The sequence below is a fragment of the Ictidomys tridecemlineatus genome, chromosome 11 (assembly GCF_052094955.1).
Source record: "Ictidomys tridecemlineatus isolate mIctTri1 chromosome 11, mIctTri1.hap1, whole genome shotgun sequence".
Lineage (NCBI taxonomy): Eukaryota > Metazoa > Chordata > Mammalia > Rodentia > Sciuridae > Ictidomys > Ictidomys tridecemlineatus.
The window spans coordinates 126,454,315-126,473,171 of NC_135487.1; the positions used below are offsets into that span (position 1 = coordinate 126,454,315).

General features: G+C 49.1%; 2 protein-coding genes across 4 annotated transcripts in view; one reads left to right on the plus strand and one right to left on the minus strand.

Moving 5' to 3' along the window:
- Positions 1-36: 36 nt before the first annotated feature.
- Tmem79 (transmembrane protein 79) lies at positions 37-7,324 on the minus strand. Its single transcript, XM_005331383.4, has 4 exons — positions 7,224-7,324; positions 5,683-6,447; positions 5,177-5,390; positions 37-1,211 (listed from the first exon to the last, which is right to left on the minus strand). Exons 2-4 carry the CDS (start codon positions 6,407-6,409, stop codon positions 998-1,000), a joined length of 1,155 nt encoding a protein of 384 aa, XP_005331440.2. The 5' UTR covers positions 6,410-6,447; positions 7,224-7,324; the 3' UTR covers positions 37-997.
- A 2,219-nt stretch (positions 7,325-9,543) lies between these two features.
- Positions 9,544-18,857, plus strand: part of Smg5 (SMG5 nonsense mediated mRNA decay factor) — a 29,126-nt gene continuing 19,812 nt past the window's right edge. For 2 of the 3 annotated variants that reach the window (XM_005331382.5, XM_078027384.1), the window contains exons 1-5: positions 9,545-9,791; positions 13,835-13,933; positions 14,727-14,850; positions 16,001-16,157; positions 17,862-17,951. In XM_005331382.5, coding sequence (XP_005331439.2) covers positions 9,718-9,791; positions 13,835-13,933; positions 14,727-14,850; positions 16,001-16,157; positions 17,862-17,951 — 544 coding nt within the window. In that variant the 5' untranslated portion in view covers positions 9,545-9,717. Of the gene's footprint in view, positions 9,792-13,834; positions 13,934-14,726; positions 14,851-16,000; positions 16,158-17,861; positions 17,952-18,857 lie in introns of all 3 variants that reach the window. The other variant, XM_078027385.1, reaches the window with a different exon arrangement.

An 18,857-nucleotide genomic window follows, 5' to 3' on the forward strand; every position in this document is an offset into this window, starting at 1 on the left:
TTGGGGCTGGTTTCAGGGAGTGGGAGGGCTAAGAGATGGGTTTGGAAGACCACTTTATTTGAGACCCCATTTCCACCAGGTCTGGTTCTCTCCCTCCATGTGGAACCACAGCTCCTGCCAGCTGCGTACCAGGTGGACCCAGAAGGTTTCTGGTGCTGTCTGAATCAAATAAGGAAGGGATACCTGGGATTGGGCAGGGGAGGGACAAATAGGAAGAAAGAGCCAATGCAGGGGTGGTATTTGGAAAGTAACTGAAAGCAACTCTGTCTCACACACACACATACACAAACACTTGCACCATTGTGCCTTCCAACCACTCCCCAGCCACCACACATGTGGGTACACACACTCCTCTTGGGAGCCAGATTTCCCTGACCCCTCTTCCCGTGGGTAGTGTGACATCTGGAATGTTTGGAGGTGGAAAGTTACAGGGGTGTACCTAGGTTGTAAGGGAGGAGGCAGTAGCTCTGGATGGGGGCGGCTAGAATAGTTTTGAGACTAACAAGCCTTTAAGACCAGTCCCAAACCCAGGACCCCAAGAATTTCACCAAATGTGAAAGTCCTCATTTGGTCTGATGCAGCCTCTTCCTTGGGCACAGCGGTTTCTCCATCCTCCTTGAGTTCCTCCCATGGTCCAACTGGCACAGAAAGAGTCAGGGTTTGGCTCTGGCTCTGCCTCCTGCCTCACAGAGCTGGGGAGCGGGACAGAGTCCAGCCTTAGGGAGCCCTAATGGCAGTAGGAGATTGCTCAGGAAGGAACCATGCCTCTGGACCATGTGTCCTCAGCATCCTCAAGGGACAAGGCTGTCCACCTGTTTCCCTGCAAGAAAAGTCCCTCCTTGATGGCGGTGCCAAGCCTCAGAGGTGAAGGACAACAGCGGCTAAGAGGGAGCAAGGGTTAATCGAGGCTCTGGTTCCTCCCACAAAGGTCCCAGGGCTGGGGACAAAGCCCAGGCCCGTAGCTGGGTTCAGAAAAGCATGCGGGCGGGCGGCTCGCTCAGCCCCAGGGCCGCGGCCTGTAGTCGGAGACGGAGCGGGCGTGGTCGGGGTAGTCCAGGCGGCTCTCGGAGGCAGTGAGCATGCGCTCTGGCTCCACCACGAACATGTAGTAGAGGTTCCACACCAGCATGGCCAGCAGCGGCAGGAACGTCAGGCCGTAGCCGAAGCCTCGGAAGGAGCGGCCCACGGCGAAGGTCAGCCAGTATATCAGCCTGCAGGGGGGGACGGCAAGGGTCTGGCAAGTCAGCCAGGGGGCAAGAGCTGACGCCGCAAGACTAGAGGGAGAAGGCAGGTGCGGGTTTTCTGCCAGGAACAGGGCTAATTCAAGTGCACTATTTAATTTTGACTTCCCGCATCCCTCTGAGTTGCTTTCAGTTACTTTCCAAATTTCAATAAAAATTTTTGAGTGGGCAATATACATTCACATGGTTCAAGATTCAATGAGTAACTTAGGGAGACACCAAGCAACTCCGTGAGACCCTGTCTTTAACTAAAACACAAAAAAGGGCTGGGGATGTGGCTCCCTGGTTGAGTGCCCCTGGGTTCAATCCCCAGTACCAAAAAAAAAAAAAAAAAAAAAAAGATTCAATGGTTCCCATCCTATTTTCCTCCCTGACTCCCACCCTAAGTATCCAATTAATTATGGCTTCTTGTGCACTGAGTGATTTTATACACATACAACAGAAAGTTTGTATGTAGTGCTGGGATTCAAACTCAGAGCCCTGTGTGTACTACACAAGCACTTTACAGCCCAAGTCTGAACAAAAAGTTCTCTTTTTCCTTTTTTTTTTTTGTACTGGGAATTGAACGCAGGGTGCTTTACCACTGAGCTACATCCCTAGCACTTTTTATTTTCGTTTCGAGATTGGGTCTTAGTTGCTTAGGCCCTCACTAAATTGCTGAGGCTGGTCTTGAGCTTGTGATCTTCTGACCTCAGCCTCCTGAGCCTCTGGGATTACAGGTGTGCGCCCAGCTGTATAGATGCTAGTAAGTTGACTTTTCTCCTTTTATATATCTTGGGGATCATTTTATATCAGTACATAAATAGTTTCCTCATTCTTTTACAGCTGCAGTGTGTTTGATTGTATCTATCCTTTTGCAGATGAAGCAACTAAGATTCCCCAGGGCTCCAAGTTAACAGCTGGGAAATAGCAAAGCTATGATCTGAACCCAAGGCTGTTTATTACTTCCTCGTCCAATGTGTTAGAGAAGCAAAAGAGGACAATAAGGAAGGGCTTGAAGTCAAGAGGGATAGATCATTCACAACAAAACTTGCCCTCTTGGAAGATCCACTCAAAATACACACTTTCTCGGCTGGGCATGGTGGCACATGCCTGTAATCCCAGTGGCTTGGGAGGCTGAGGCAAGGGGGATTGGGAGTTCAAAGACAGCCTCAGCAACTTAGCCAGACTCTGAGCAACTTAGTGAGACCCTGTCTCAAAATGAAATATTAAAAAAAAAAATTGCGGGGAATGTGGCTCAGTGGTTAAGCACCTCTGGATTTGATCCCCAGTACAAAAAATAAAACAAAGAACAAACAAACAAGCGAAAAAAGCACTTCCTCAATTGGGTAGGAAAGAACAACTTCCTCTTAATGTGTGAGGAATGATGTATTTCAAAATTTACAGGTTCTTGTTCCTTTTAAGTAAAAAGGAAAGAAGATGATTCCCATCTACTACACTAGGAGGCAGCTGGCATTAGACTTCACATTTAGGGAGTCCTAACCAAGCTCCAGATTGAGCTCTCTACATGAATTCATTTAATCCTCACAATTCCATTTTCTAGATGATGAAACTGAGATACAAGATGCTTAAAGAACTTTCTCATGGGCTGGGGATGTGGCTCAAGCGGTAGCGCGCTCGCCTGGCATGCGTACGGCCCGGGTTCGATCCTCAGCACCACATACCAACAAAGATGTTGTGTCCACCGAGAACTAAAAAATAAATGTTAAGAAATTCTCTCTCTCTTTAAAAAAAAAAGGAAAAATTATAAAAAAAAAAAAAAGAACTTTCTCATAATAGAAAAGGATGCACTCTGGATGGAAGAGGAAAAGGGCCAGGATCCTAGTCCTGTGCTGTTCTAACCAACTTGAGCAACTCTTTTCCTGCGATCTGTTTGTGATTTCCTCTCTGTAGAATGGGAAGCCTGGACCACACAATCACTTACTTTTCATTTAGTTTCCTGATGATTCTTACTGCTTAAGCCAACTTCCTTTTTTTTCCCCTTTGGTACCAGGGATTGAACCCAACAGGGCTTAACCCCGAGCCACATCCCCAGCCCCATCTTGTATTTTATTTAGAGACAGGGTCTCACTGAGTGCTTAGCACCTGGCTTTTGCTGGGACTGGCTTTGAACTTGCAGTCCTTCTGCCTCAGCCTCCTGAGCTGCTGGGATTACAGGCCCTTCTTATTTTTATTTATTATTATTATTATTTTGAGACAGGGTCTTGCTAAATTGCTAAGGCTGGCTTTGAACTTGTAATCCTCCCACCTCAGCTTCCTGAGCTGCTGGGATAACAGGTGTGCACCACCGTGCCCAGCCTAAACCAGTTTCTGAGGCCAGTATTCCCAAGGGTCAGAGATGGGAAGTTGAGTTACATGAGCGGGAATATATTTATCTTAGGGAAATCTACTGGGATAAAATGCAAGGCTGCATGAGGGTCGGGAGGCTGGTGGGACAGCTGAACGCCAGACGACAATCAGAAGTGGCGAGAAGACTGGGGCTGGGGCTGGGGCTCAGTGGCGGAGTGCTTGCCTCGCACAGGTGAAGCACTGGGTTCAATCCTCACCACCACACACAAAAAATAAATAAAATAAAGGTAATGTGTCCATCTACAACTAAAAAGAAGAAGACGTGGTGAGAGGACTAATTTTAGCTCAACAGGAAGACTATTTTAGCAGTTTCAGCTACCGGGCATCCTGTCTTGAAAGTAGCAGAAGAGATGTATCAGGAGAGGATGTCATGACTTTCATTTGGGTTCAGAAATTCAAAGGTGCCTTCTGGGTTAACAGGAGTCCCCGTGGAGACATCCTCAGGACTGGGGGAGTAGCTCAGTGTTTAATCGCTAGGACAGTAACAACAAAAACACCCTTAAGGATTTCAAGTGACTGCAACTCTGAATGAAAGGAGGGAAATGAGGCTGCGTGAAAGTTCACGTGGCCTCACTTTTTATGAAAAGGACAAATTGTACCTTTGACCAAGGTCCCTCCTCATTGATAAACAGGAGAATTTCCTGCCCAGAGAGAAGGATCCAGGTCAGTGAGGGGAACAGGGTCATTCGGAGACAGTGGGAGGAATTGAGAGCTGTTGTTAAATATCGGAGTTTGTCCTGGACAATTTTGGAGGTCACAGTCAGGGCAGAAGTTTTTGGCACAGCACTGTATAAAGAACTTTCTAACAATCAGGACCTTTAAAAATGGAAACAGATTGCCTTAAAAAGAATTGAGCCTTTGGTGTTCCACTGGAGGCTCAAGTCTCAAGCTGCCTGACTGGAGTGCCACAGCAGAGTCCTGGAGTGGCTGCACTGGTCTCACCAACACCCGAGGCTGGGCACGGTGGTGCGCGCCTATAGTCCTCACTGCTCAGGAGGCTGAACTAGGAGGATCATGATTTCAAAGCCAGCCTGGGCAGTTTAGTAAGACCCTGTCTCAAAATAAAAAAAATAAAAAATAAAAAGGGCTGGGGGTAGAGCTCAATGGTAAAGCACTTGCTTAGCATGTGGGATGCCCTGGGTTCAATCCGTACTACCACAGGTAAAGAAAATTAGGCAGAGCATGGTGACACACGCCTCTACTCCCAGAGGATCTTCCAGTGGGAGGCTAAGGCAGGAGGATAGCGAGTTCAAAGCCAGCTCCAGCAATTTATCGAGGCTCTAAGCAACTTAGGGAGACCCCCATCTCACAAAATATAAAAAGGACAGGGGATGTGGCTCAGTGGTTAAGCACCCCTGGGTTCAATCCCCAGTACCTATAAATAAGAAATTAATTAAATAATTTAATTTAATGTGTTTAAGTCCACTTCAAAAGAGAGAAAAAGCGATTCATCTCTCCAGGGTGTACATCTGGGCTGCTGCAGAATCCAGGAAGCCCCTGACCCTAGCTTTCCAGACAGACATTCGGGTGCCCGGCTCCTGTAGCACCATCCCCCACCCCAAGCTCACCCCCCAGCTCCTACGCACCGGGAGATGGCAAAGAGACCGGTGAGCAGAGGGAGCAGCTTGAGGGTGTCCTGGGGCAGGTAGGTGGACAGCACGGCCAGGTTGAAGAAGTACAGGATGAAGAGCTGGACGGACTGGGCCACGTACCGCCGGTGGATCTCCACCTCCCGCCTGGGCTCTCCAAAGGGCCGGAGGGCGGAAAAGCACAACAGGCTCAGCCCGTACACCAGGAGCCCTGGGTGGGTGGGGAAGCACACGGGCAGAGTGGGCCGAGGAAGGAGCTAAAGGCGGGAAGACTCATAGGAGAGGGCCCAGGGGCCCGGGCTGTGCACAGTGGGAGAGGTGGACGGAGGAGGACGTCCAGAACAGCAGGTATGGAAGGCTGGGGGTCCCCACTACTCAGGAGGCTGAGCCAGGAGGATGGTGATTTCAGGCTGAATGAAGGGAAACCCTCCTCCCAAGCCAGGCAGCCTCTTTCCCCTCAAGTCCACTTCTTGGATGTCCCTTGTCCCAGGGCCCAGACTCACCCAGCACAATGGGGAAGGTGGCAAAGACCCCGCAGCGCAGTGTGTAGACCAGGCGGGAACTCAGGGTGGGCAGCCGTGGGGCGTCAAAGGGCAGGAAGGCATAGGCCCCATACAGAAGGCAGGGGAAGAGGATGAGGGCCGCTCCCACGGAGGCCACCGCCCTTATCCCCTCTCGGCCTCCACAGCTCCCGCAGCCCCCACAGGATCGGCCAGGCGGCCTCACAACGGCCTCCGCCCACTTTCGCTCAAGGGGCTCTGGGTGGGTGGCCCGGGTGGGCAGGAAGGCCTGGCGCTTGTCCTCGCTCGCCTCACAGCGCACAATGAGGTCCTCCTGGGGCCGCTTCTCAATGCACTGTAAGTCGATGGGCACAAAGGCCCGGGCCGCCTTCTCAGGGAGCAGGTTGGCATCATCGTCAGGTGGCTCCTCTGGCTTGGTAAGTGGCTCGCACTCCAGAGGCTCTGGTTCGATGACCTTCCAGCCAGGGGGATCCGGGAACGGGGCACTGGGCTGGGGATCAGTCCCCCAGGGCAAGGTGGCAGCCTCACTTACTGTACTGTCTAGACCATCTTCAGTTCCATCTCTGGCCATGGGAGAGCCAACTGCAGGGGACTCGGTTCCGCATTCCCCCTCTGGCTGCCGGCCATTGGGGACCAAAGCCTGAGGTGGGCTCTTGGGCGTCTCGGGCCCCTTCATTTCCAGCAGGGACAGGGTCTCAGGTTCCGCCATCCTGGGGCCTCAGTTCTGGGGTCTACCACAAGGTCATCCTGGAGGGAGCAGAGGAAAGCTCTGTCGAAGGCCCTGTCCTCTAGACGGTGTCAGATCTGCAGCTTTTCCGGGCAGCTGGCTTCTCGGACTCTGGCCCCTTCTGGGACTCAGGGAAAAGTCAGTGCAGAGGAAGGTGTTGAAACAAGAGGGAGGTGGAAGGGTAGTGAGCAGCTGAAATGGAGACACCCTTTCAACATCAAATGTCATCCAGCAGGACCTGGTGAGTCAGGGGGCACAAGCCCTGGCAGCTGTGACCTTAGCTCCACCCACGCCTTCTACCCCCTCCACCAAAATCCCTGGAGCCATGGCCACCCTAGTGCAGGAGCACCAGGAAGAGGCGGTGTCGCCAACTTTGCAAGAGCTTCTTTCCCACCAAGGATCTTCCCCCAAACGGAGAGGCTGCCCCTCCACCGTCCCACCTCCCCTTCTCCCTGCAGATCCCTTCCCCGAACCCTCCTGATACCTGATACCAGTGACTTGCTGACAAATCTGGCCTGAGAAGTGGCAGTAGCAGGGCACTGGGTCCTTTCATCTCCAACCTAGGTGTTGGTCAATTTCCAAACTCCTTGCTAGCCCCCCTCGCTGATCCACGTGGCCTGGGTTTATCCATTCTAATGTTTAGGTCTGAACATGGCTGTGTCCCATGTTGCTTTCTTGTCTTTCTCCTTTCCGTACCGCCCACCATCTCACTATTTCTGGATAAGGCTAAATCCCTTCCCTCACCTCCTCAGGAACCCTCTTGCCCTTGCCCATTGGATCCATAACACCCTCTTACTTTTCATCTGGGAGAGACGGAGGGTCCCCAGCAACCGGGAAAGAGCTGCCCAGCTCTCTGCTGGCTCTGCAAGTATTTCTGTCTCTCCTCCCTTTACCTGTGTCTCCAAACCTGTCTGACCAGAGCAGGTGGGGCCCAGATTAAAGGGGCAGGACACGCCCAGCTAAATCTGCCGACAGAAAAGGCATTAACAGAAGACGTCATCCTTTCTGAAAATGGGGGTACAGCTGGGCATAGAAGTAAGTGTGTGTTCTAAACACCTGGGGCAGAGGTGTAAGAGCTCCCAGCTCAGGAAAGCAGGAGGTGTATGTGTGTGTATGGGGGGAGAATGAATTAATACACCAAAGCATGCTCGGAGTAGGATACCTAGAAAACAATCTGCACATTTATTCATTCAACAGATGTTTATTAAGCAACTATTATTAGCTATGTACACTTCTACGCACAGCCACAGAGGAGAAGAAGATGACAGTCAAAGTCTCTGCCCATGACCTTATCTTCTATTGGGGTAACAGATAATAAAGAAGGCCCAACCAGGCATTGTAGTGCATGTGTGTAATCCCAAGTGATCCCGGAGGCAAGGCAGAAGGAACGCAAGTTTGAGGCCAGCCTCACAACTAAATCAGTAAGACTATGTCTATGGGGAAAACGTCTTTTTTTTTAAAGAGAGAGAGAGAGGCTGGGGATGTGGCTCAAGTGGTAGCGCGCTCGCCTGGCATGCATGCGGCCTGAGTTCGATCCTCAGCACCACATACAAAACAAAGATGTTGTGTCCGCTGAAAACTAAAAATAAATAAATAAATATTTTTTAAAAAGAGAGAGAGAATCTTTTAATAGTTATCTTTCAGTTATCGGGGGACACAACATCTTTGTTTGTATGTGATGCTGAGGATCGAACCCAGGTCACATGCATGCCAGGCGAACGCGCTACCACTTGAGCCACATCCCCAGCCGCGGGAAAACGTCTTTGATAAAGTAACATTTGAGCTAAACCCAGTGAGAAATCAGAGTATACAATTGTTCCAGGCCGAAGAAGCACAAGTGAAAGGCCAGTAGGTGGGAGGGACTTAAGGCAGTTTCAGGAATGGAAAGCATTAGTGCCTGCAGCCAGGGGTATAACGGTAGAATAGGGATTTATATTCCCATTATAATGTGTACATAGGCCCCAAAACACCTTGCTTCTTGGCTTAGGCTTAAGGGTTAGAAAGCAATAGGTATTCAAGTTAGATAGGAGATGATCTTTCATTTTTTGTGAATTCAGGGCCTCTCATACTAGGCAAATGCTCTTCTACTGAGGTACATATGGAGCTGATTTAATGAGAGGATGGGGAGTAGGGGCAGAAATATAAGAAAATGGCTTCTAATTCTTTCTCTTTCTCTCTCTCTCTCTCTTTTTTTTGGGGGGGGTATCAGGTATTGAACCCAGGGGTACTTAATCACTGAGTTACATCCCTAGCTTTTTTTTTTTTTTTTGTATTTTATTTTGAGACAGGGTCTTGTCTTGCTAAGTTGTTGAGGCTGGCTTTGAACTGCTGCCTCAGACTCCCAAACCGCTGGGATTCAGGCATGGGTCACTTGAGACAGGGTCTTCTAAATTGCTGAGGCTGGCCTCGAATTTGCTATACTCCTGCTTCAGCTTCCTGAATCGCTGGGATTACAGGTGTGCACCACCTGGCCGGGCTGACTCCTCATGTCTATGTCATCTTATCCCTGAGGTCATTGGAGCTTTGTGAGGGCGGGGACAGGGTCTAGCTAGCTCATCTGTGTGCCCAGAACCCAGCATGCTGTTGGAAGACAGCAGGTGTTCAATGAATGTTTGCTGGATTAGGGAGAGGACTTGCAGGCTGGGAATCTTGGGCAGGGGACGATGAAAGGTCGAGGCGCTTCTACAATAGCCGTATCTTCCAAAGCCTTAGCTCCACATGATGCTCGGCCTCTCCAAGGAAACTTTCACAAACACCTAATTTTGTCCATGTCATTGGGGGAAGGGGGTTGGAATCACTGTAATCGGAAGGAGGCTCGGTTCAAGTGGGGAGGGGTTAAGAGGCCCAAGGATGGATTAATGACCCCTGCTGGACACAGCAGTCACTCTCCCAGCTGGGAGTCCACCTCCCCAGACCCAGCTCAGCTTCAGCCGCCTCGCTGGCTTCGTTGTCTCTTCTCCGGCAGCTTTGCCAATAAAGTTTTTCTCAAGAGCTGGGGGAAGCCGGAAAGAGGCCATGCTGCCCAGAGTGAGTTCTGGTAACTTCCCGGGAGGGAAAACGATTTCCGCGAGATTTGGGAGCAGCAGGCCACTGGCCCGCAGCAATAGAGCTGCTATCGCGAGATTTGGCGGGCGGAGGAGGAGCTGTCCCGGGCAGCCGCCTCACAGCGATGGCGGCCGAGCAGGGCCGGCGGCGGTGGCGGCTGCGGCTAAGGCCGGAGACGGCAGTGGTGGAGGCACTGGTGGGTGGCGGGGGCCTGTGACCGGGAGCCGCCCCCGGACCCGGGCACCATGAGCCAAGGCCCCCCTACAGGGGAAAGCAGCGAGCCCGAAGCAAAGGTCCTCCACACTAAGCGGCTTTACCGGTGAGCGGGGCCGGGGCGTGAGTGCAGCTGCTGGGGGAAGTGGGGGACGACGAGGGGCGGGGCCTCCCGCGCAGGCGGGGCCGGGTGCGGGCTCCGACGCGGGCGGGGGAGGAGAGTGCAATTTTGGACGGAGTCGGGGGCGGGGTCTCCTAACCCTGGGGTGAAGCCGGTGGAGGAATTGGGTGGGTGGGAGTTTTGGAGGAAAGCACGTGGAGTCAGCCCTTCCGCCGTGAGCTTGGGGTGGGCAAGGAGCTTTGCAGAGTTGGGATGGCAATAAAGTGGGAATGGGGGACAGGAGGGGTTGGCTGGGTGAGGGATGGGGGGGTCCCAGATGGAGAAAAACCCGGAAGGGGAACGGTGCTTAGAGCCCTGTGGGATTTACAGGTCAGAGACTTAGGCAGGAATCCGCAGAAACAGGTTCAAGTCCTTGCTCTGCTCTTGCTGCATGACCTTGGGCCTCAGTTTCCTCTTCCTTAAAAGGAGAGATTTGGATTGGATGCACTCTGAAGTCCCATAAATCTCTAATTTGGGGGAGTCTGTATGAGAAGAAAGACTGAAAGAGTAGCTGTGTTGGTTTGGAAGGGTCATGAAGGACTTTGGGTGCATCTTGTTCTTAGGACATGGAAGCCCATTTAAGGACTCATGAATACAGTCCTTTACCAGGCAACTTCCCTTCCTGGTTTCTGATTTCCACAGTGCCTTCCCTACTCCTCAAGTCACACATTCAGCTCTTCAGGCCTCTGCTGGGAACCGGGCAGTATGAGGTCTTCCCAATTTGGCTGGAAGAATTTTTGTTTAGGTCAACTGGAACATGGGCCCTGGAATTGGATCATAATAGGAAGAAGCATAGAAACCAAACTGAGTTTTTTTGCTTTGTAGTAGGAAGTAGGGTTTGGGATTTTCATTTGGCCCCATCTCTGTTGAACAGAAATGTTTGCCTGAAAAGACTACTCTCAGAGCCCTGGGCCCCATCTTGGCAGTGAAAGAGTCAAGAGGATGTGTTGTCTTTTCCTCCCTGAGTAGGCATCCCGGTCTGCTCTGTCCTTGTAAGCCAGAAAGCAGAGGGGAGTATAGGCCATTCCAAAAATAGAAGAGTGATCCAATCCAGCAGCCCCTGGGCACCCACTGTGGGCTGTCCCAAGCAGTCCCCAAGCTGGTGAGGAGTTGGCTAGGGGTGGCACGTGGGCCTCATCATGCTGCTGAGTGTCACTGCTGCCTGTCAGCGTAGGCAGTGTCTGCAAATTCCTTACTTCTTTCCAGCTTTGGGGGATGGCTCCAGCCATTCTAATTTTTCTCCCATCTAGTTCTTTCTCAAACCCTGACCTTCACAGCACTGACTTAAACTAGTGTATTTGCGTGTGTGGCTAACATGTGTGCCCATGGGTATCTGTGCCTCTAATTGTCTAATTGTGCAGTGTTGGCTTTGAGTAGGGTAAACATTTCAGGAAGCCAGTCTGGTTTTATATTTATTTGTTATAACAGTGGTGATTGGTGGAAGGAACTGGGAGGGAGGTCCAATTTCTCTTCCTAAATTATTTGTGTGGTTAAACTATGGACCTATCACTGGGTTTCAGTGAGTTTGGGAAACTCCCACACCTAGCTGTTTACAGATAGGAAATTCTGAAGTATTTTATGAGTGACAGAAGAAAAAGAAGCAGAAGTGTTGCTGGAAGGGACATAACCACCAATTAATTTATTAGGCTAGTTAATGAGTTATTTATTTTAAAAACATATTTTCTTTTTAACACCGTGCAAGGTTTGGGATTATAATAGCGAAGGAGACAATAGTAGCTGGGCGTGGTGGTGCATACCTGTAATCCCCGTGACTGTGACTTTGGAAATAGACGCAGGAGGATTCTAAGTTCAAGGCTAACCTCAGCAACTTAGAGAGATCCTGTCTCAAAATAAAAAAGGATTGAGGATGTAGTTTAGCAGTAAAGTTCCCTGGGTTCAATCTCCAGTAAACCCCCCCCCCAAAAAAAAAAACAAACCAAGATTATAGTTTAGTAAAAGACCTTATGATCTGATGGGGAAAAAGTGCTGAGCCCTCTCAAATTTATACATTTGTGATAAGAATTTTCCAGAGTAGTGATTATTATTTCTAATTTTTTATAAATTGAACAGGAACACATCATCTTTGTTTTACTAATTTATTTACTTTATGTGGTGCTGAGGATCAAACCTGGTGCCTCATGTGTGCAAGGCAAGTGCTGCACCACCGAGCCACAACCCCAGCCCCCAGAGTAGTGATTATTAACCTTTTTTAGATTAGGATGTGAGGAGAGTTCTGGAGGCTATCTATAAAAATGCACCTGGGCTAGAGTTGTAGCTGTCTAGCTATAAGCCCCGGGTTCAGTCATCAGCACCAAAAGAAAAATGCATACACTCCTGTTAGATCTGACTGTGGCACTGATGTTAAAAACCCTGCGTTGCTGGGTATAGTGGCCTGCACCTGTTGCCTAGTTACTCAGGAGACTGGGGCAGGAGGGTCTTTTGAGCTGAGGCATTCAAGGCTACCCTGGGCAATATAGTGAGCACTACCTTAAAAAAAAAAAAAAAAATCCCTGCCCTGGGGACTAAGCTAGTGTCAGTAAATCACTCACTGCTGCTATCCCTGGCACTGAGGGCCAGGCTGGCTAGAGGGGCCTGACTCTCATCTCTTGATAGCCCAGAAGGTGTTTGGAGAAATGCTAAGCTCTCAAGATTGCCTGCTGTAAGAAGGCCTCATTGCTGTCCCACCCACTCAGCTGGGTGCTGGCAGTCACTTGGCCCTGTACAGAGCAGCTTTTATTGGTTGGTGTACCACCTAAGCCACCACCACCACCAAGTGCCAGCCTGCTTGCCCTGAGCTGGGAACACATTTCAGTTTGTTCTGGGAATCATCACCCTTTGTTTTTTGGTTGCTCTGTTTTTCTGGTCCACAGCTGTGTCTGATTCACCTGTTCTCACAGCTGCTACCTGCTATCCTCTGGGTTTTACCCTTCCAGAGTTGACACCTACCTCTGGGACTTCTTGGCCATTCATTGTAGTTTCTGTGGCTTTCTTTTCTGTAATGACAGAGTTAGTGTCTTGACTCTTCCCCTCATCCTTATACAACAAGAAGATTAGAAGCTAACTCTGTGTTTGCTATGTACCTGGCACTGTCATAAGTGCTTTGTATATTAGCTAATTTAATCCTCATAAGGTCGGTGATCATATTCTCATTTTATAGTGGAGTGAACTGAGACATAAGGAAGTTGGATATTTTGCTCAGGCCCAGAAAACTTGTAAGAAATGGAGTCAGGATTTGAACCCAGGGAGTCTGGTTTTCAAGCTTATACTCAACCACTATGCAAAATAGTCTTTCAATAGAATCCAGGACTTACGATTAAGCAGCTCAGGAGTCCCCTTTACCTTCCCATACCCTGCAATTCCAAAGCAGACTTTTACATCAGAGGTTTTATGTCAGGGATAATAAACCCTCGAATAATAATAATGATCCATTCATTCCACTATTCCACTATTCCACTATTCTTTATTGAATGCTTACCATGTAACAAAACTACCATTTAATCCTTACAACAGTCCTCTGAGTAGCTGCTACTATTATGTCTATTTTGATATTGTAACTTTTAAACCTTTAGATACTTTGCCCAAAGACACGGCCAGGGTTCAAACTTGAAAGCTTTTCTGCTGGCATCACAGCCTGCGTTCTTTCCATCTGGAGAGTCGATCTTCCCACGTCACAGTTTCTGTACCTTGACACTGTTGACATATTGAACAGGATAATTCTCTATTGTGGTGGGCTATCCTGTCAGCACCCACTAAATGCTAGTAGCACACACATCCCCGCACCCCTTGTGACAACTTAGAATGCCTTCATCATGGACGGTTTCCAGATGCCCCTTGGTGGGGGCGCTGCTGTATCAGATGGAGGATGTGTTCATCTTGTTTTGTGTGGACCTTAGCTGCAGTCATGTTATTTTCCCTCCCCTCTAGAGTCAGCATCTGAGGGGAACCATGCATGCATGTGACTTGGGCTCTTTGCCTACATTTCCCTACAGGGCTGTGGTGGAGGCTGTGCATCGACTTGACCTCATCCTTTGTAACAAAACCGCTTATCAAGAAGTGTTCAAACCAGAGAACATTAGCCTGAGGAACAAGTAAGTTGGAGACCACCAATCCCGAACGCTTCCTGGTCTGTCTCCACCGGAATGGCAGTTGAGCTAGGAGTGGTGGTGCATGTGTGTAATCCCAGTGATTTGGGAGGCTGAGCCAGGAGGATTGCATGTTCCAGACCAGCCTGACCAGATTAGTGAGACCCTGTCTCAAAAACGAAGAAGGGATGGGATGTAGTTTGATGGTAGGGTGCCTACCTCTGAGTTAAATTCCAAATTAACTCCTGCCCCACAAAAAAAAAAGCATTTGAAGGAGTTGGCCATGGAGGCAAAGAGAGAAAGGGGGCAAGAAGACAGAGAGAAGCTGGGTGCGGAGGCATGTGCCTGTAATTCCAGTAGCTGAGGAGGCTGGGACAGGAGGATCATAAGTTCAAAGCCAGCCTCAGCAACTTAGTGAGGGCCTAAGCATCTTAGGAGACCCTGTCTCTAAATAAAATACAAAATAGGACTGGGGATGTGGCTCAGTGGTCAAGTGCCCCAAGTTCAGTCCCTGATAACCTCCTCTTCTCCCCCCACCCCCAAAAAAAAGAAGGCTCAGAAAGAGGTGCAGGGGGGAAATGAAGACTGTTGAAATCCTTATTGCTTCCTGTGTCTGTTTTTCGGGGCTCGTGCACTACTTTCTTGACGGCTGCTGTTCTGGATCACATTGACTCTGATTATCTCTTGTCAAGCACGTAGATTTGTCGGTGAGGGTATATGGCACATGGCTCCTGCCCTGAGTTCTGTGTCCCTCACCAAGGGATGGGCCATCTCTTTCATGTACTCTTACCACTCCCAGGCTGCGTGAGCTTTGCGTCAAGCTTATGTTCCTGCATCCAGTGGACTATGGAAGGAAGGCTGAGGAGCTGCTGTGGAGAAAGGTGTACTATGAAGTTATCCAGCTTATCAAGACTAACAAAAAGGTAAGGGGGCCCTAGAACTTGGGAAGAAACTCGACTGAGGAGGGGAGCTAAGGAAGAGACACCTGGGAACCTGGGCCTAGACCATGGTTGGAGGCAGGGAAGCCACGGGGAAGATGGCAGAAAGGAGGGAGGGAGTCGAGACATAACTGAAGTTCAAGAAGGAAGGGAGCCTGTCCCAGATGGGTGACCAGAGAGGTAGATCCAAAGACATAGGGCTACTCGTGAGTGAGAAGAGAGCGGGGTGGATGAGGTTCCAGAGTCAAGGAGATAAGTTCGTGGCTGGTGCAGTGGTACATGCCTGTAACCTCCTAACAACTCAGAAGACTGAGGCAGGAGGATGGCAAGTTGGAGAGTAACTTCAGTGCTGTAAGAAGAACCGATCTCAAAAAATAAAAATAAATAAATAAAATAAAGGTATTTATCGTGTCCAACTACAACAACAAAAAATTTTTTTTTTTTTTTTTTTTTTTTTTTTTTTTTTAAAGAGAGAGTGAGAGAGAGGGGCACAGAGAGAGAGAGAGAGAGAGAATTTTAACATTTATTTATCTTTTCTTAGTTCTCGGTGGACACAACATCTTTGTTGGTATGTGGTGCTGCTGAGGATCGAACCCGGGCCGCACGCATGCTAGGCGAGCGCGCTACCGCTTGAGCCACATCCCCAGCCCACAAAAAATTTTTTTTAAATAAATTGGGGCTGGGGTTGTAGCTCAGTGGTAGAGTTCTTGCCTAGCACGTGTGAGGCCTTGGGTTTGATCCTCAGCACCACATAAAGAAAAATAAAATAGTTATTAAAAAATAAATAAATTATAAATAAATAAACATAAAAATAAAAAAATTAAAAGGGGGGCTGAGGTTATGGCTCAGTGGCAGAGCGCTTGCCTAGCATGTGTGAAGCACTGGGTTCGATGCTCAGCACCACATAAAAATAAGGTATTGTGTCTTTCTACAACTAAAAAATTTTAATAAATAAATAAATAATAAAAGGGGCTGGAATGTAGCTCAGTGATAAGAGCGCCCCTGGGTTCAATTAAAAAAAATAGTTGATTTTCTCAGTGAGATAAGCAGGTTGGGGGAGTGGAGGAGTGGGGGAGTGGGGGAATGGTATTATGAGCTTATTGTTTAGCCAGCCCCTTCCCTTTCTCATCTCTAGCACATCCACAGCCGGAGCACCTTGGAATGTGCCTACAGGACACACCTGGTGGCTGGTATTGGCTTCTACCAGCATCTCCTTCTCTATATCCAGTCCCACTACCAGCTTGAACTGCAGTGCTGCATTGACTGGACCCACGTCACCGACCCTCTTATAGGTCAGTGCAGCCGGAAAGGTGGACTTGCGGAGAAGGTTCCTGGGCCTCACTTTTTGCCTCCTTGTCCCTCAGAGTTTTTAGAGCTTGTGACCCAGCCAGGCTTCATGAAGCCTGGGTTTAACCAGTCTTACGAGGTAGGGTAAAGATGTTAAGGAAGGGGAGAGCTTGGAATTGGGGGCCAGTATGAGGAGGAACCAGAAACATTTAGAATGGTCTGGAAGAGGATAGTAATAATATTTCTTTTCCTCTCCCAGGTAAATCTCGCCAGCACTGTTTCTTTGACTTTAGAGATTGTTTCCCAAAGTTTGGGGAAGGCAGTGAAGTCTTTAGAAACGTTGGGCAGATTGTGGGCCGTCTTTCAGGACAGTGCAGGTCCCTTTTCTGCAGTGGAGGTGCTGGCAGCTGCAGTTGCTTTACCTTTTCTAGTTGGCAGTTTTCTTTTCAGTTCAGCTACCCTGTAGAGCTCCTTCCCTTGATTGTCCTTATTGTGTCCCCTTTCCTCCCCTGAACCACGTCCCCACCCCCATCGGGATAGACAGAGGTGGAGGTCATGTCCTTGCCACCACATAATAGCATTCTCTGGTCAGAAGCAGAGCATCTGTGTTTTGTGCATTTAAAAACATTTTTGGACAGTGGGGGTGTAGCTCGGTGCTGCAGTGCTGTGTAGCTGCCCGAGCCCTGGGTTCTGCCCTCAGTACTGTAAAATAACAAAGTTATTCCAAGATGATGTCCATAGGTTTTACCAGATAGCCACATGGACTTTTGGGTCCACATCCTCAAAAGTTTTTTCAAAGAGTTAGTTTCCCAAACCATTTTAGTTTTCTTCTTCATTGATGTTTTCTTCATTCAGCCAACTAAGAGATTTCTACAGAAAACATTTGGAAGGGCTTTTCAGAATAGGAGCTCCAAAGCCCTCAGAGCGGCTGTCAGTAGGGATGGCTGAGAGGATGGTCTCTGAAGCCACACTGTGTTTTGAGTCCTGGCTGTGTCACTCCTCAGCTGTGTGACTGATTGCCTCCACTGTGAAATGGGAGTATTAACTACTTCATGGAGTTGCATGGGGATTAAGTTAATGCTGTAGACACTTACACCTGTACCTGGCAAGTAGGGAAATTGCCACCCAAAGAGCCCAAGCTCTCTGAACCAAAATCACAAGGCTGCTTAGCTGAAGCGAGAGGGGACAGCCAGGCACTTTTTGCCGTGACCATGGCTAGTCCTCAGGCAGGGCAAGCGCACTTGTCTACTCTCTGGGAAGACTCTCCGTGCTGCCTTTCCTCTCTGGGCTCTCATCAGGCAGAAAGGAGCATTTGCTTGGGCCTCACTCACATGCCATTCTTCTGGGCAAGTTAGTTTCCCATCTCCACCCCAGCCTTTTATCTTAATGTAGATAGCTCCATAAAAGGCACCCTTAACCTTCCTGATTCTTGAGCCTCATCTCTTCCTCCTTTCTGGAAGGGGCACCCCCAGGGTACTGTCCTGGGTTCAGGACCTAATCCTCCTCTTTCAGTTCCTTCCTGTCCTGTGGGTGAATCCTGCCTGTGAACCTCTGTATCTGCCTGCATCTTAGATGAATGTCTTCTCTGCCCAGAAGACATGGTTCCAAGGCCGGTCCTCGAGTTTCCTCCTTTATCCACTTTAGAAGAATGTTTCTGCTTTAGTGGGGACAGAGGTATGGACTCAGAAATCAACCTTTCTGTCTTTCAGGATGCAAGAAGCCAGTGTCAGCCTCAGGGAAGGAGATGGATTGGGCACAAATGGCATGCCACCGATGTCTGGTATACCTGGGAGACTTGTGTAAGAACCTGCACCTTTTATTTATTTCCTCTCTTTGGGGCCATGGGAAAGGCCCAGGCTGCTTCAGTTTTGGTACCACGTTTTACTTGAGTAAAGAGCAGAAGAAATGGTTTGGCCTCTGATAACTTCTCCCCTCCAGTCTGTTGATAGTGATCCCTCCTGGGGGTCAGAGAGGACCAGTGAATATGGGACACAGGGAAGGGCCTTTGAGCTCTGAGAATGTCAAGGTGCTCAGTAGTGGGTTAAGAAGATTTTTAACTTGTTATCTTTCTCCCTTGATGCTCTTGTTTATCTTCTTTGGCTTCTAGACGAGTAGGAATTTAATTAAGCAGGACCTCAGGGAGCATTCTCTGCCTGACACATATTTCTGAGAATGGAAAAGCTCTCTCTTGTTTTATGGGCTGTGGGTCTCTAGACTTCATAGACAGGTATGCCTCATTAGGCTGCTGGTGTGTAGCTGCTGGGCAGAGTATCTTTTATTGATGAAGGTTCCTTCTGTCCCTTCCTGCAACCCACTTCTAAAGTAATGGGCATTGTGTGCAGAGAGTGAACTCTTTCATATTAGGCAGACCAGTGTGTCGTTAGCAGTGTCTTACCTGTAGAATCTGGCAGTTGCATTCTAGGACCAAATATGAGAGGTCTTTGCAAACAAATGCAGCGGCTCCCTTTCATTGGGAAGAGAAAATCAAGAAGATCCTGTTTAGCTGGGTGCAGTGATGTATGCCTGTAATTCAGCAACTCAGAGGCTGAGGCAGGAGGATCTCAAGTTCAAGGCCAGTATGGGCCTTAGCAAGACCCTGTCTTAAAATAAAAAGGGTTGGCTCGGCGTGGTGATGCATACCTGTAATCCCAGCAGCTCTGGAGGCTGAGACAAGAGGATTGCGAGTTCAAAGCCAGCTTCAGCAA

What these genes read in the sequence shown, in the direction of transcription:
- Tmem79 (XM_005331383.4), bottom strand. Translation starts at nt 6,409, where the DNA reads ATGGCGGAACCTGAGACCCTGTCCCTGCTGGAAATGAAGGGGCCCGAG. An exon ending in CACCTTCCCCATTGTGCTGG is followed by an intron (nt 5,391 to 5,682) that starts GTGAGTCTGGGC and finishes CCACCCACCCAG; the next exon opens with GGCTCCTGGTGTACGGGCTG. An exon ending in GGTCTCTTTGCCATCTCCCG is followed by an intron (nt 1,212 to 5,176) that starts GTGCGTAGGAGC and finishes CCCCCCCTGCAG; the next exon opens with GCTGATATACTGGCTGACCT.